The sequence below is a fragment of the Balearica regulorum genome, chromosome 2 (genome assembly GCF_011004875.1).
Source record: "Balearica regulorum gibbericeps isolate bBalReg1 chromosome 2, bBalReg1.pri, whole genome shotgun sequence".
Classification (NCBI taxonomy): domain Eukaryota; kingdom Metazoa; phylum Chordata; class Aves; order Gruiformes; family Gruidae; genus Balearica; species Balearica regulorum.
In genome coordinates this window covers 80,670,528-80,686,096 of record NC_046185.1, presented here as the reverse complement: position 1 = coordinate 80,686,096, position 15,569 = coordinate 80,670,528, and the positions used below count along the sequence as shown (strand labels likewise).

At 43.6% G+C, this 15,569-nt stretch overlaps 1 protein-coding gene and 1 long non-coding RNA gene across 8 annotated transcripts in view; one reads left to right on the top strand and one right to left on the bottom strand.

The window, feature by feature from the left end:
* CTNND2 (catenin delta 2) overlaps positions 1-15,569 on the top strand; it is a 692,458-nt gene that overhangs the window by 384,668 nt on the left and 292,221 nt on the right. For 4 of the 7 annotated variants that reach the window (XM_075744818.1, XM_075744816.1, XM_075744819.1 and 1 more), the window contains 2 exons: positions 3,947-4,119; positions 12,618-13,188. In XM_075744818.1, coding sequence (XP_075600933.1) covers positions 3,947-4,119; positions 12,618-13,188 — 744 coding nt within the window. The remainder of the gene's footprint in view (positions 1-3,946; positions 4,120-12,617; positions 13,189-15,569) is intronic. The other 3 variants (XM_075744821.1, XM_075744820.1, XM_075744822.1) reach the window with 1 other exon arrangement.
* Positions 1,991-13,208, bottom strand: LOC142600434 (uncharacterized). The gene is made up of 3 exons (XR_012833907.1): positions 13,097-13,208; positions 5,254-5,440; positions 1,991-2,985 (listed from the first exon to the last, which is right to left on the bottom strand). It is a non-coding gene; the product is annotated as an uncharacterized LOC142600434 (long non-coding RNA).

The following is a 15,569-nucleotide window of genomic DNA, read 5'->3' as shown; positions in this document are numbered from 1 at the left end:
TTCCATGTGACTCCTTATAAAAAAGGAGTCTCCATCTTCTTTGTGGCCACCATTTAAGTACTGAACATGGTGATGAGATCTCCCCTAAGCCTTCTTTTCTCAAGGCTGAACAAACCCAATTATTTCAGCCTTTCCTCCTATGGCAGGCTTCCCACTCCTTTGATCGTCTTCGTGGCCCTTCTCTGGACTCTCTCCAGCCTGTCCACATCTTTTTTATATAGCAGGGACCAAAAATGAGCACAGTATTCAGGTGTGGCCTGACAAGCGCTGAGTAGACTGGGATAATGACTTCTCTATCTCTGCTGGTGATGCCCTCATTGATGCAACCCAACATCCTGTTGTCTTTGCCGCTGCAGCACACTGTTCACTCATATTGAGCTGCTCGTCCACCAGGTCCCTCTCCACAGAGCTACTCCCCAGCCAGGTGGATCCCAGCCTGTACTGCATTCCTGGATGATGTTTGCCCTGGTGCAAGACCTTACACTTGTCCTTGTTGAACTTCCTTTTTGCTCTGCCTTCCAAAGTGTTCCCTTCCCCCCTCAGCTTGGTATCATCCGCAGACTTCATCATGGTGCACTTGATCCCATCATCCAGATCACAGGTCAGTCGCCGAGGGGAGCTGCTCCGGTGCTGGCCCGACCCGCAGCGGAGGGGCAGACTTGGTGCACAGGGGGTTTTCCTGGGGCAGGGAAATGCCAGGGGAGCGGAGAGACCCGCCAGCTCTCTTGGGAGAAGCTGACGAGGCCTGGACATTGTCAGAGCAATGGCAGGAGATTTAAAATGTAGTACGAATTTTTAAAGCAATACTACAAATCCTCCGTATCTGCTGAACTAAGCCTTATGAAGCTGGAAGTGTTTGTTTTCAAGGTTATTTTAAATTGAAGATTGGTAGTTAATTATATAGCATTAAGGGAACAAATAAGACTGAATTGTTCTAGTAGTTAACTAGTGATTTCCAGTGCCTAACTGAAAATAGAGAATTTCCAGCTGCCTTAACTCGTCTGAAAACAAATGAAAAATAGTTGCATGAACACTTCCTTATACCAACACAACAGAGTTTAAATTTTTGCCAGGAAGAAACAGTAGTTTGTTGTCAAGTCATCAGCATATGGAAGTACACAAACAAACCGCTTCCTTCTCTTGTGAGTGAGCTGCGGGCTCTTCAGAAGGTTTGGTTTTGCCTTCAGATTGAAATCCCAAGAATGTTAATGAGAAAAGCAATCCATCTTTTCCCTGTCAGACCAGACGGGACTGCTTGTAGTCCCTAAATCCTGAAAAAGGAACGTGTTTCGAGATCATGATGATTGATCTCAAATGTATCTTGTAGTTTGTACACTTGATTTAGAATTAGTTACTTACAGGTGAGCAGCCATCATTCTATTCTACGTTTGCTTGAGAAATATGGGCTTATTTAAAATTTTAATATCTATCTGGCTGGCTGTCTCAAATGACTTTGTAATTACTTTATTGAAATGTATATATGTTTTAATTGTTCATTACTGCTTGTTAAGGTACAGAATAAAAAATGCTATACAGTAGTTAGTGAACTTAAAACCATGTGCTCCAAACTTTTTACTAAGAATTTTTTTTCTTTGGTTTGGATAAGTTTCTTCAAGCGCATGGAAGTGTTTAGGCTAAATGGTGCAGGGAACCCACGTATGTGATTCTAGCTGGCTATGTAAATCCCCTAGCGAGCCATAATAATATGAAAGGAACACTTGAAAGCCAGATGCAATGAAAATTTAAACATATTGAGTTCATAGCATGTGATAGTTTAATCATTATTTAAGCTTTAGAAATGTCACAGCATAATTACTTTCAGAATGAGTGCAAACACTTTAATGCACAAAAATTGCTTTCTTGCTGCAACTTTTGCCCCTCCTGGGAAAGTTATGCTTTTGTGAATTTTCTGAACTTAATCATGTCACTTGATCGCAGGCAATTTTTTAGTGAAAATTCAAAATCCAAAAGATTAAAATAAAGTCTACAGATATATTTTAAAATTAAGCCTGTATTTTCTTCATGTTCTTTAAAAAAATCTGTGAAAATATTTCTTTCATTCAAGAACAAAATTTGCAACAAAACCAGTTAAATGGAAAATGGTTAGTAAACCCTATTTGCAGAGTCAGGGAACGGAAAGCTATGAAATGTTGGATTTATAAGCACCCATGCAGAATTAAATTCAGCTCTCCTATGCATGTGATGATACATTTTTAATAACCTCACAGCACACATGGAGCCCTGCCCCTTCTGTACATGTAAGGAAAATACAAGGACCAGACCTCACTTTCTAAATTTGTCCTATATCTGGAATATTCTGATGAATGCAATTGACTTTACAGTATAAATTGTGTTGATATGTAAAATAGTGTCATAATCCCACTCTACACTTAGATGCGAACACTTCCACTTTACGTAGCCTACTACGCTTTGTTTGTAATATGAGTGGTTCAGGTTGGATTTTGGAAAATATCAGTTATAATGATTCTGCCATTTCTGAGAAACAGACTAGGGGAAAAAATACTCTGTTAATGTGGGGGTGGGGTTTTTGCACATTTTCTAAGTGGATATCTTTTTGGAGCAGCTGTACATTCTTGTAGCAAAGACTTAAAGGTCGTAAAATTTGGCCTTTGTATCAGGAATGTACTGGGAGTTATTTCTGGTAAAATTCATTGGAATTTTGCCATTGTGAATCTTTTTAAAACTGAACTTTTCACATGTTCTGTAGGAGCAAAATCAACTTAATCATTTCATATCCCCTAAGGTTTGTGTCACCTTCTATGCTCTCATGAGCTTGTTAGTGCTGACCTGAAGATGAACCTATCATCCCCGTGGAGTCGCTGAACATACTATAGATGATAGCTGTTGGGTTGAAGGTAGACTTCTTTGTAACTCATGCAATGACCAAGGCATAACCCTCTTCTTTTCTCTGCTGTTGTATTTCATTTGCTGGGCCCGGACACCATGGAAGTGTAAGCTAGTTTACTGAAAATTAGAAGAGACTAAAATCAGTGAAAGCATGGGGAAGGATTAGGTGGGTATTCTTTAATGCACGTGTACGGAGACAGAATGAGTTCACCATTAAAAGCGGTTTGGGAGGTCACGTCTAAACCACATGACAGCGCGGTGTAGGAAGAGCCTTTCCCTGTCTGATAAATGCTCTCGGGGCAAAAACTGGGGAATTTGCTATGGGTAAGTGTTAAGTTAAATCAGTTGTACGTTAACCTAATGAATATTAGAACATATTTTAGTTTCACAGAACAACTGAATAACTACCCGACATGCCCTTCAGTCTGGCAGCCCTGATTTAGGCTCGCTGCCTGCATTTGGCTCTCCTGCCGTGCAGTGCTGTGATGGGGAAGATAAGATAGGCTGACGAAAGAGTCATCAAAGATTCACTGAGATGAGGGCGAGTCCTACATGATGAGAAGAGCTATTAATATTTTACAGGCTGCCATCCATCCCTACAGGCACCAAAGTATTACATCACTGTGCGTACAGGACAGAGTGGCAGTAATCAATAGATCTAATGTGCTGGGGGCCCAGGGAGGGACAAGTTAGCATTTCCCATGTGGAACGACTGGATATAATTAAGTGAAACAAACAAGGCTTATCCTTAGAAAAAAAGAAAACTCATCAACTATTCTGAGCTGGAAACCAAGACTTCTTTATCAACTAGTACAGTTGCATTTGTTTAGGCTTAGAATTTCTTCACCAGTCAAACCATACGTTTTTTGCAAAGAAAGCAACGTGGTCTGTAGCTTGAACACAATAATGATGACTGAGTGGTAAAGAAACGGTTGTATGTGATTTTTATTACTGAAAAGCCAAACTGTGAAAAGCTGAAGCCACATACGTCTGATAATTTTGAGGCTCGCTGGACAGATAATACAGGTATGCCCTTCCCCTGAGACTTTCTGACTGCTCTCAAATCCTGTCCCCGCAGGGCCCAGCCTCCTCTCCCAGAGCACGCTCCAGCTCAATTCCAAGCCTGAAGGGTCCTTCCAGTACTCGGCCAGCTACCACAGCAACCAGACCCTCGCCCTGGGCGAAACAGCGGCCGCCCAGCTCCCGGCTCGCAGCGGTCAGGCCAGAGGTGCCATCCAGAGCTACAGCCAGGTACGTGTGCTGAGCATCCCGGGTCTCTCACACCTGAAATCGTGTGCGGTAGCTCCCAGCAAACAGAGCTGTTTGGTGCCCGCCGGCAGATGAACGTCTGCCTTTACTTTCCATCTCGTTCAATGCATCTGCAGCAAGGTGGAATTACCGCCTTGATTTGCCTAACTCTAAAGTGGGTTCACTTGCATAGTAAAAAAATAATCCTGATTAAAAAGGAGATTAGCATGCCAGTTTTACTTACTCGCACATATATTTTGGTGATAGCGTGTTTAGGCATTTAAGATTAAAAATTTTTGTGAATGTGCTGATTAGGAGCCCTAAGGTCTAGGACCTCCCTGCATTGGTATCAGGATTATTATTGAAAGCACTAAGTGCCAGCAAATAAAACTAAAGCCAGGCTGACACCAGATGTGAAACCTGCTTGGGATACCATGCATCGCCTGGTGCCGTGGCCTAGTCCCAAGTGTAAGAATCATTTTTTGCCTTTTTCCCCCCCATATTGTAAGACAAGCGACTTATCAGACAGCCACCTATACTTTTCAAACATTTTGAAAGATTGTTTCAGATACTCATGAAAACATTATAAATCTCTCCTCCTGTCTAAACGGCCCCTCCCAGCTCTGAGACGTAACCCTCTCACCTTCTGTGCTTTTCACTGCAACATCAAAGCCTCTCACTGGGAAGTTAAGCTTCAGTTTAGACAAAAATTTCTAGAGACGTTCATGCTTATGTACATAAACAAAGTCTGACTGGGTTTTGTTGGTCAGCTCAGGTTATTTTCTCTGTTCAGATGTTAACTGCCCCAGCAAGGCAGACCATCTCAGTTTGACACTGAGACACTTTACAATTCAGGATTCTGTAGAAGTGAGTAGTATTTGAATTTCAAAGCCTTAAATTGCTAAGAGATTTCAAGTATTATATAGTCATTGCACAGCTTGTGGGATACTGAGAGACATACAATATTCTATTCTCTCAATTTGCTCAGAAAAGCTCCCTATCCTCTAAGACTGAAAAATTAAATAAAGCACAGTTAAATTTCATTTCAAATTGGGTAGGTACTTTTTTTTTTTCTTTTATAAAGGGTTTAAAATGAGCTTGCATAGTAGTAAGGCCTCGGGGTTTTTCTGTGCTTACCAAAGAGGACCTCCCTGATGTTCTTTGGGATTGGAGCCAGCAGGAGAGCAGGATTCCAGGTGGAAAGAAAAAGGAGGCTATAATATCCAGTTGAAGCCTGGGCAGATGTCATCAGGAGTTGTGCTTTGTGAAAAGCATCGTACCCTGGGGGTTAGCGTGAAAGGGTGTGATGCATTCTTCAAGGAGGCTAGAAATAGTAAACACGATGGAAAAGGAACAGGTTATGAGAGCAACAGAGCAACAGAAAAGCTCCCTCTCCTCTAAGACTGAAAAATTAAATAAAGGAAGGAACAAGAATCTTAAAAAAAAGGCAGGAAGGGAAAGTGTGCAATTGTCTAGAAGTAGTAATATTCTTAATATAAATTTTATCATACTCATTGATAGAAAAGGATGAATTTATGGAGAGGGGAAAAAATAATCATGTAGATTTCTTTCACTGAAGTTACACTGAACAGCCATTGCTTAGATCTGAAAAGCTCTCATGAACCATCTGCTTCACAGAGAACTGGTTACTTTCTGAAAAATAACTAGTAAGTTAGTTAAGGCAACCTTTCCTATCCTTTTTTTTCTTGGTAGGACATGGCAGAAAACAGGTTTTCTTCCTGTGTTCCACCAGATTGTATGATAGATGTTCCTGCAGGAAAATAATTCACAGAACATAATAATTTTTCACACCATCATCCTGCAAAGGATGCTTGATGACTTCAGGTCAATTAAAATATATCTTGAAAATATTAACAAACTGCCATATAAACTATGAATTAATACCATAAAAAGCATATAAAGGAGGTTTTAAAAGTGGTAAACAAGACAGGGAAGAGTCATAAGTTAAAATTAAAAGTTCTGAATATGACCGTTACTGATCCCACAATTAAGGAGGAAAAAAGTCAATCCTTGGAATTGTTTTGCTATCCCTATTATAATTAAAATAAGCCTCAGGAGTCAAAACTGCTTAGATTGTGATAATTTCCTTTGGTATTTGTGTGCAAGGAATATAGCTATCTCTGAACATGAATGATAGCCCAAATGCGTGGAAAAAATATGTAAATAGTCCCAAGGCCAGCTGTGACAGCAAGAACAATTTCTGAAAATGCAATTGTATAAAAAAGAGAAACTAATTAGTCTTGGGACTTCCTGTATAGTGCTGCAAAGTGCAATCTAACATTTTTGTCAATTTGGAGGACTTCATTATAGATCATAGAGGTTTTTTTCACTGCTTTGAGTACTTTAGAACACAAAACTTTTATCTTCTAAATGCTACTGGAATAGGATTTCTTAGCAACCACTGCTCCTCTGGCAGGGAATTACTCTGTTTCCCCACTGAAAAGAGCTTTTCAAACTTGGTGTCCAGATCCTGATATATTCTGTATTAACTGATTCAGGTTATATGTGAAGAGTAAGAGCTCTTAAAAAGTAGCAGATGAGGTACTCAAAAGTGAATCTTCTATTTGGACAATGCAATTTGTGAAAAACTGGTTGATTGGGTTTACTCTCTTCTTGAGAATGGTCAGCTTACATTCTAGATATCATAGGAATATAAAGCATAGCATGTACCACAAATAGTGGTTTTCCACATGCTCTGCCATGTATTTGCAGGGGGAGGGGAAAGGAAATGAAACTAGTTTGCATTTCTGGATGAGGACTTTTTTAGCTTCTGGTGATGCTGTGGTCTTTTCAGAGGCTGAGACAGCAACAGAGGTAAATCCTGACTGTGTATTATCCTATGCTCCTGAAGCTTCTGGGCTGAACAGGCTGGCACAGATTTTGAAAACCCTTTAAAACAAAAAGTAGATGGAAAATAAAAGTAATAATTAAAAAAAAAAAAGCCTTGAAAAATCATTTAACAGCTAATTTTCTAACTTGTCTCCTTTTTCCTACAAACAAGTTGTAAGTTTGGCATTCATCAGACCAGCACACCTCACTAGCCCTATTTAGAATATTAGCAAATGAGTACAAGAATGTGCTCAGATGTCAAGCAAAAACCGTATACTGGCCTTCTTCAGCTACTCATGGCTCTTCCTGCCATCAGTCATCTGTGCCACAAGGTGGTAGGCTGCTTGATAATCTACCCAGACAAAATCCAAAGTAAGGACTTCTCATCTGGTAGGATGTGGCAGATGATGATGTGTTTAAAACTGGATTCCAAACATGAACATGAGAATTTTTCTGTCATTAAAAGAAGCAGATGAAATCTTAAAACAGATTACTCTTATTACGATGCTTACAGAGAACAATTCACTAGTATAGCTTATGGGAGTGAAGAACTGATCTGCATGATGCTGGTTTGATCCTACCATAGGTGATGACTGCAGCTTTCATTGCTGCTTTAAAACCAGAGACTGACCATCTCTGGAACTCTGAGAGGATCTCACACAATTCTGTCCATGGATGTAGAAGACTACGATGGTATTATCTACCTTCATCTTTACGTATGACCTTTGAGATTAGGATCAGGTAGGCTGACAAGTTTTACCACTAGTGTTGGGGTGTATTTTGCAAACACAGTATAGCCATGACCTTTGTGATAAAATCAGGAGAAACAGTTGGAATAAGCCACATTGGAGAGATCCAGAGGTATAATCTGGCATCTATTATCACATAAATGCATTTGAACATAGGTAACATCTTTCTAGTAGGTCAGGAACATACAAATGACAGCAAAGCAGTCCTGCAGAAGACAGACCCTTCCACAGGTGCTGCCCGAGGACTGAAGTCTGCATCCCAAAGACTAGAGAAGGTTAAGCATTTTCCATACCCTCTTCTTGCCCTTTGTGTGATAGAGGCATTGGACTAGAGCAGTGTGGTACCTCGAGTGAAGGATCTTTGGGCTGACAAAAAAAAAAAATAGCCCCCAATAGACTGGCAAGTCTTGCAGGTACTGAAAGAGCACAGAGTATCACGGAGATTGTGAAACAGAGCTGGGCCCTTAACAGACCACCCGTGTCTCTTGAAATCCCTCGTAAGGATGATCACGTTTGCTGCCTATAAATACAAGTTCATCCAGACCTAAGATGGGCATGCAGACTTACTCAAATGTAACATAACATTTCAGTTTCTTCTGTTACCTGTCAGAGAAATGTACAGGACATCGAGCGCAAACTGTCATTTCTTAAGGGTAACTGGTACCATGATTCAAATTTTCCAGCATTTTCCTGGAAATTCTGTCATTATTTCATTCCCAAAAAATGACTATGAAGCCTTTTCTGTTCTTACTTCTGTTTCTAAGACTCAGGCAGTTGCATTGACAGAAGTTCTGTTCCTTAGCACCTGTGAATTATGAAGCATAGATGCACAAAACCTACCAGGTTTTGGTTTTGTGTTTTGGCATGCCTAAGAAGAAAATAGTTTGAAAGGATTTTAGATGATATACCAAACAGATCTGCTGCACCTGCTAACACATTCATAATGGTCATCTTGTCCCCTGAGACTTTTGCTATTCAGGTTTTGCTGGTCTTACACATCCTTTTTTGCCTCCGGAAGCAATCTCCAAGAATCAACATGCTGATGTTTCAGTAATTAGCAGCTGACCCCAAAGTTTTGCTTAAGCTGTCTAGCCATCTAGGATTTTGTAATTCCTTGTCCATGAAAAATTTTCAGCATAATAAATAATTCGACACAGTTATTTGCCCTTCTCAATTCCACTTCATAAACCAGAAATCTTGTATTGCAGTCTTTCATTTAATCTTTTTTGGTTAAAGTTCTGATTTAAATTTTCAATTTTAATTATAAAGAAGAGGAAAAAAAAAAGCTGATGTCCTGAAAGTTAGTGCATTAAATGCATGAATTACAGTGGGCAAACAACAGTTAGACTGTTCTCTACTATAACCTAACTGGACACCCTTAGTAATTTTCTCTATAGAGCTCTGCAGATCTCGTTTTGTCCATATCAGTAGAGAATGATCTTTCTAGTAAAATTAAATGGGAAAGAAAATATTTTCATAGCTGCATCAATGCTCTCCTTTTCTTTCCACATATTTCTGCTGTTAAAAAGGATATATCAGAATCCATGTATTGAATCCAAATAAGCAAAACAGGCTCCTTTTCTTTGGGATACCAAAAAAAAAGTAAATATCTGAGTCTTAGAATAGATATTGATAGGGCTATAGTAGGAAAGTCCTCGATTTTTGTTCACATCTATGAAGTAGATTGATGCAGGAGGATGTAACAACTGGGAAGCACATTTGCTCTCAATTTATTAGTTTAAACACAGTTTCATTACCAGTTTGACAACAATCATGGATAAATGGAAAAATAAGGGAAAAATACCATTGTAGTTCATGATTCCATATGAAGTCACACTGCAGGATGAACAATGGCATGTCTGTGCGGTTGTCTTAAGCAACAGACAGGGAGAAACACAGGGAGAAACTGAACCACATTTTGCCTCTGAAAACACAAGTGGAGAATGGGACTGTACGCTTGGCCCTTTGAGAAAACTTAAGAACCTCACAGTAAATTGAAGACAGGTCTGAGATTAGTCACATCCTAGAAAATACTGCATGCTAATGTTTTCATTGCAATCTGTTCATCCAAAAGTTCTCTCCTTCACACAGAGCAAATGCTTAGCTTTTTAGGAAGTTCTATACACTGCATTTTTAATTATTTAATCCTAGTGTCCCACCACTACACCTTCTTCCCTGTAACAGGCAATCATGAAGTGGGATTTTTTTTGTTGTTGTTTTGAATTAGTACTTGCAGAATGCCTGGAGCTTTATAGAGATTTATTAGGAATATGGGATAATAGTGGTTTACTTGAAATCAATTACTCTAAATCCTTGACACATCAAGCAGTGTGGAAGTAGATTAGGGAAAGATATTTTGTATACATGATGACAGTGCTTGCCTAAAATCCTTATGATCAATGGCAAACTAAGTTGCCAGTGCGTCAGCAGCGTGTTGCAGAAGACAGTGGTAACATTGCAGAAGACTGTATTGTGGAACAATGCTGAATATTACAAAATACATTATTACGCCACTTAACAGTCCAAAAAGTAAAATTTATTAACAAATATCAACTGATAACGTAGCTGGTTCAAACGACCTTTCGTCATGTGCAAAACTTGCTCTGTCCATGTTGTCTTAAATCTTGCGAGCCTGCTTCTGGTTTATAAAAGTTGTTACCATACAGTTTAAACCTGGAAAATGAAAACTGGTCTCCTGTCAAATACATTATTGGACAGTCAGTTGCAGATTAGCCTTTCTTTCCAGTTTAAAGCAGAGACGGTAAGTAGCTCAGCATGAAAGTAGCTTTTAAAAGTTCGTTGATGTGCCCAGGGTCTGCCTTCCTGCGTTTTGTTAGGAGTCTTTCAAATGAGCTTGTTGGCCGTTTATGAAAATTTCGAGGCTCCTGCCTGAGGCTGTGGTGTTTGTAAGTCATGGCCACAATCGGAACAGTCCAACTCAACAGCGAGCTGGCTACTTAGACCCGTGATCCCCTTGCCCACCCGGGACTTACCATACAGAACAGCTGGAGGGAACAGTTTACATTCACCTTCGGGGTGCAAAACCTCCCGAAGCCAGTGAAGTTTGGGTCTGGCAGTGCTGCCTTGAGACACCTGAACTACTAACAACTAGGAGCAAACTAACAACTAGGAGCAAAGCACCAAGAGCAGCTCCTCCAAACCCTTGCTTCTTGTCCCCGTCTAGGAAAAATACATATTCTTCCCCCAGATGCAAAGCATTTAAGGTGAGGGGCAGGGCTCCAAAAGTAAAAAAAAAAAAAAAGAAAAGGACAGAAAAATTTCCAGTGGGCGTCCATAGGAAGAAGTACACATTTCTGGCATTTCTGAACCTCATTTATGCTTTGCTCCAATTAGTTGTTTTATCTTGTCCTCAGTTCCTTTATTGGGTATCCTAGTGAAAATAAATCAAATTTCATACCAGGAACACAGTGCTTTTATTTACTTGTTTTTTTCCTGTAGGATGCTACTAAAAAAATCACATTGCTATTTAAATGTGAAACAACGCTGCTGTGGGCACTCACCGCACCTCTTTGAACTGAGTTGCCAAATTCATTATTCACATTTTAAAAGCTTTTCTCGCTAAGGAAATCAGTAGCCAAGAGGTGTGTTCAGGCAAAGCACTGCTCAGACCGATTGAAACTGCACTGTCAACTCCCGGGAGCTGGAGTGCTTTCTGAGGTTTCAAGTAAATCCCCTGCATAACCAGGAAAAAAAAAAAAAAAAAGTAGTATCTGAAACAAGAGTGTGTCTTCCAACAGAGCGCTGAGCTCTCGCTCACTGCGGGGCGCAGTTATTAGAGGATTTTAATGTTCCCAGATGATCTCTTGAGCCTAAGATCCCCGATAAAAAAGGGGCAGCCGCCTGCGCGTAAGGGCGAGCTCCATCCTTTGCTGCTCCAGGAGCGGCTCAGGCACACCACTGAAATTTCTGATAGCATCTGCCCAGGGTTTTCGCTCGCCCCCCCTCCCATTACCGGGCTGAAGGGGAACTTCGCGCTGCCCTGCCCGCGCCTGGCGGGCCCCGAGGCCGGCGGGGCAGAGGCGGCCGGCGGCGCTGGGCGGTGCGGTCCCCCCATCCCCATGCAGATTCCCCGCTGGATGCGGCCCGGGGGAGGGCGCGGTCCCGGCAGCTCCTCCCGTGCCCTCCTGCCCCTTTGTGCCGCGTAAATAAATACGAGGCGAACGCCTGTCGTGCAGCCGCGCCGGGGCTCGGCGTGAACCGAGCCGGGCTTCCCCCGCGGCGTGGGTGATGCTTTTCCCCTCCGCTTTTTCACGAGAGGACGGGGCTGAGAGGAGGGCCGCGATTCTGCCGCCGGAGGGGCCGGTCGCGCCCTGTCGCGGCGGCGGCAACAGCAGCAAAACGCGGGGGCGGTGTCAGTCCGGAGCGGTACCTCTCCTCGCACGGACACCGATCTCTTTTCTATGAGGAAAGTTACCCGGTTAAAGCCCTTTCCGTGGCTTCAGCTGCTCTTTTCTAATGTATGCAGAATAAAAGTTTGGGGGTGGTGGGCTATTTAATCATTTATTTATTTAAACTCGGGCTAATCTATGCCTGGTCTAAGGGTAGGTCTGTGAGCGCGTTACAGAGCAGGAGACTCCGGAGCGGTTCGCCCTTACAGCCGGGTGCCGACTTCATCCGTGACGCGGAGTTTTTACGGCGCTCAGCCCGAGCCGGCGGCCGGTTTTTTCCTCAAAGGCTGAAAATGCCTTAGCAGATTAACGAGTCCCTTAATCCCGAGGGCGCTGGGTGTCGGCCTGCTTTCAGGTCAAAGAGGGGGCTGCGTGCGGCTTGGGGAGGGGTGCCCTCCGGTGAGCGAGCCCCCTCGCCCCGCCCCGAGCAGGGCCGGGGGAGCCGGGCGCCCCCCGCCGCCCCCGCTGACACCTCTGCCTTTCCTTCCCGCAGCAGGGCCCGGGGGGCCGCGGCGCCCACCCGGGCGGCCCGGAGCCGCCACCGCCGCCGCCCGCCGCCCCGCAACCGCGGGAGCCCTTCGCGCCCAGCCACGGCAGCGCCTTCCACCTGCCCGAGCCCCAGCACGCCGCCGCGCTCTACTACGCCAGCTCCACGCTGCCGGCGCAGCGGGTGAGCTCCCCGCTGCCCGCCCAGCCCGGCGGCTCCCCCACCAAGCTGCCGCGGGCCGGCTCCGCCGCCGAGGGCGCCGCCTACGCCACCGCGCAGCGCCTCTCCTCCCCGAAGCAGTCCCCCAGCCGCCTGGCCAAGTCCTACAGCACCAGCTCGCCCATCAACATCGTCGTCTCCTCGGCGGGACTGTCGCCGTCCCCCATCCGAGTGACCTCCCCGCCCACCGTCCAGTCTAACATTTCCTCCTCTCCTATCCACCAGTTAAGCTCCACCATCGGCACTTACGCCACCCTGTCGCCTACCAAGCGGCTGGTTCACGCTGCCGATCAGTACAGCAAGCACTCCCAGGAGCTGTACGCCACCGCCACCCTGCAGAGACCCGGCTCCCTCGCAGGTAAATCGCGGCCGGCAGCGCCTCGGGTCCGCGGCTGCGGAGGAGGGGGAAGGGGCGGGGGGGGGTGTAAATGCTCGGTGCCGCCGCGCCCGCGGAGGGAAGGGGGGGCGAGGGAGGAGGAACGGCGCCCCGCCGGCCCCCGGGCGGCAGCGTCCCGCCAAGCCGCGGCGTCTCCCGGGGCGCGGTGACGCGGCTGCCGGCCGAGGAGAGGAAGGAGTGGGGTGGGTTTGACAGAAAACCGGTTTGGGGGGAATTGTGGTTTCTATTCCGGCAGCGGTAAGTGGGGAGAGGCAGGTTGCCTGCCTGCCTTGCCGCTTCAACAAAGTACCTGACTTCTCCCGGCTCGTCCCGTGTTGCCGGTGCCGGGCAGGTGTGCTTGGTGTCGGGAGGGTGCGGGGCTCGCAGCGCCGGGCGCCTTGCTCTTACCCACGGCTCGGGTGGGGAGCGTGTTACTATGGTGAATCCCTTCTCTGCCGCGATCCAAACCTGTGAGCCTTTTGCAGAGAATCGCTCTTCCCCGGATTTACAGGCGGTTCTGGGGTATTTGACAAGTTTGGGGTTACCTAGCAGGAACTGCCGGTGTACCAAGTTGTGCCGAGTAATAGGTAGTGGTTATTTGGCTCCCAGTGCTCTTCAGGGAATAGGCGGTTACACCTGATTTAATGTCTCTCTAACTGCAGACTTTGAACAGATCCTAGAAGTGAGGTAGTGGTGCGCTGTTCTGTAAACCATCTCTCTGCTAAACTGAGCATCCTTCAGGGGTGGGTTTTTTTGTGTTCTCAAAATTTCCAGTTTCATTGCTATAGTAACAGCTGCTATGCTCATATGTTCTCTTGTGTGACATAAATAGATTTGAAGATAAATAGGATACATAAAGAGGTTTGGCTGTGTTTATCAGGCAGGTACACAAGTTTCCTACTGGAGTTAAAACCTCTTGTCATCCCCCTTTCTCTTCTCACCCATCTCACCTCCCCTGCTCCAGCAGTGGTTCCCATCCTATATGATTCCACTGTGTCTAAACATACAGTTTAAATTAACTGATAACAAAACATAGTATTAATGTATCTCCTTGTAAGAACTATTTGATGGGGATTTTTTTCCTATTTAAAGGGTGGTGATTTGAAAACTTCTTGGTTATGTAACATTATATTTGAAGTTCAGAATGTGAACCACTAAATGATGTCAAAATCAAGCTCTCAGGACACTTACATCAATCCTGTTGTCAAATATTCAGTCTCAAATTACAAAGTGGTTTATTTAGCAATTGTATTAGTATAATATTTAATACCTGTGGCCAACAGTGTGTTGGACTACAGTGGGGAGAAGGTTTTAAACTGTCTTCGTAAAGTGGAAATGTAGAATTGCCACAGACTTTGTATTTTAGGGAGTTTCGCAACTTTATCCTATAGCAAGAGTTGTTTGAGTCCAAATAGGCATGGAGGGAACTGTCAGCGTCAAAGGAAGAGAGGATAATTCAGTTTAAAACTTAGATACTTGTGGGTATATAACTACCAGTATTTCCCTGATTTTTTTTCTTTACCTTTGTTCTAGAATAGAAGTCTTTGCTTCACAAAGTTTCTCACAGGCATAGTCCGTATTTCTCTTTATGTACTTTTAGCATTGGAATTTGTATTGGACTGAGAGTTTGGTTTTGGCTTTTGAAGAAGGCATCTTTTATAGCATTGCAGCATTAAACCTGTGGTGATAGCTTAGTCAAAACTTGTTCTGTAGGGCTTAAAGCCCATCATGATGACTCTGAAGTGCTGCAGTCTTAGAGAAGCTGCTCGTCCTATGCTAGACCCAAGTTGCAACATGGATTTGGACTTTTGGGGACTTTTTGGCCGATAGTGGTTGTGCAGGTATTCCTAATAGGGTTTTCTACTTCAATTTGAATACAAGTTAAGAGACTAGCAATCATTTTCTTGGATTGCTTTTAAATAAAAGCTTTTGATAAGACTTCTTCTGCATCTTGGGTAACATAGGTGCTTCCCTCCCTACCTGTTTTTAGGACCCACTGCGAGGAGTTGCTTGTCACTGATTTATGGCTCTGGTGAAAGAAAAGCTTATAGATACATGCATTTAAGAAATGGCTGGTGTATTTTTGTGTGGATTTTAGTATGGAAGGGGAATATGATTGATCCTCCGAACTTGCTATGAAGTTTGTAAAAATTAGTAAAGCAACACTAACTCTTCCAACTGTTGTGCTGATCAGAACACAAGCGTCTGAGTTACTCCATCTCATAGGGATTTGCTTTTAAGATATGCAAAAAAATCTGTGTTTTATTTTATAGCAAATGGAAAATCCTGTAACTTATATAAGTATTAGGTGACAGACATGCAGAGATAGTATTGCTACTTAAAAAAAAAAAAAAAATCAAAGT